Source organism: Penaeus monodon, chromosome 30, assembly GCF_015228065.2.
Source record: "Penaeus monodon isolate SGIC_2016 chromosome 30, NSTDA_Pmon_1, whole genome shotgun sequence".
Classification (NCBI taxonomy): Eukaryota; Metazoa; Arthropoda; class Malacostraca; order Decapoda; family Penaeidae; genus Penaeus; species Penaeus monodon.
In genome coordinates this window covers 18,970,328-18,970,575 of record NC_051415.1, presented here as the reverse complement: position 1 = coordinate 18,970,575, position 248 = coordinate 18,970,328, and the positions used below count along the sequence as shown (strand labels likewise).

General features: G+C 60.9%; 1 protein-coding gene across 1 annotated transcript in view; it reads left to right on the top strand.

Annotated features, from left to right (window-relative positions):
* The window catches only part of LOC119592371 (QRFP-like peptide receptor), a 93,269-nt gene that overhangs the window by 74,051 nt on the left and 18,970 nt on the right, over positions 1 to 248 (top strand). The window contains exon 7 of the mRNA XM_037941195.1: positions 34 to 232. Within this exon, the coding sequence (XP_037797123.1) occupies positions 34 to 232 (199 nt within the window). The remainder of the gene's footprint in view (positions 1 to 33; positions 233 to 248) is intronic.

Here is a 248-nt window from a genome sequence, read left to right as displayed (position 1 = left end):
ACCCAATCTCCCCCCAACTACCCACGCCCATCTCACCCGCACTTACTCCCGTCTCCCCCGCCACAGCTGCCGCAATGGTTCCCCGTCATGGAGTTCTGCGCTTACTTCGTGGCTTACTCGAACTCCGCGCTCAACCCCATCATTTACTGTGGCTTCAACGCCAGCTTCCGCCAGGGGCTCGTCTCCCTCGTCACGTGTCGCCACTCGTCGTCCAGCATCATATCTTACGGCCGTGAGTAGACCGCGAG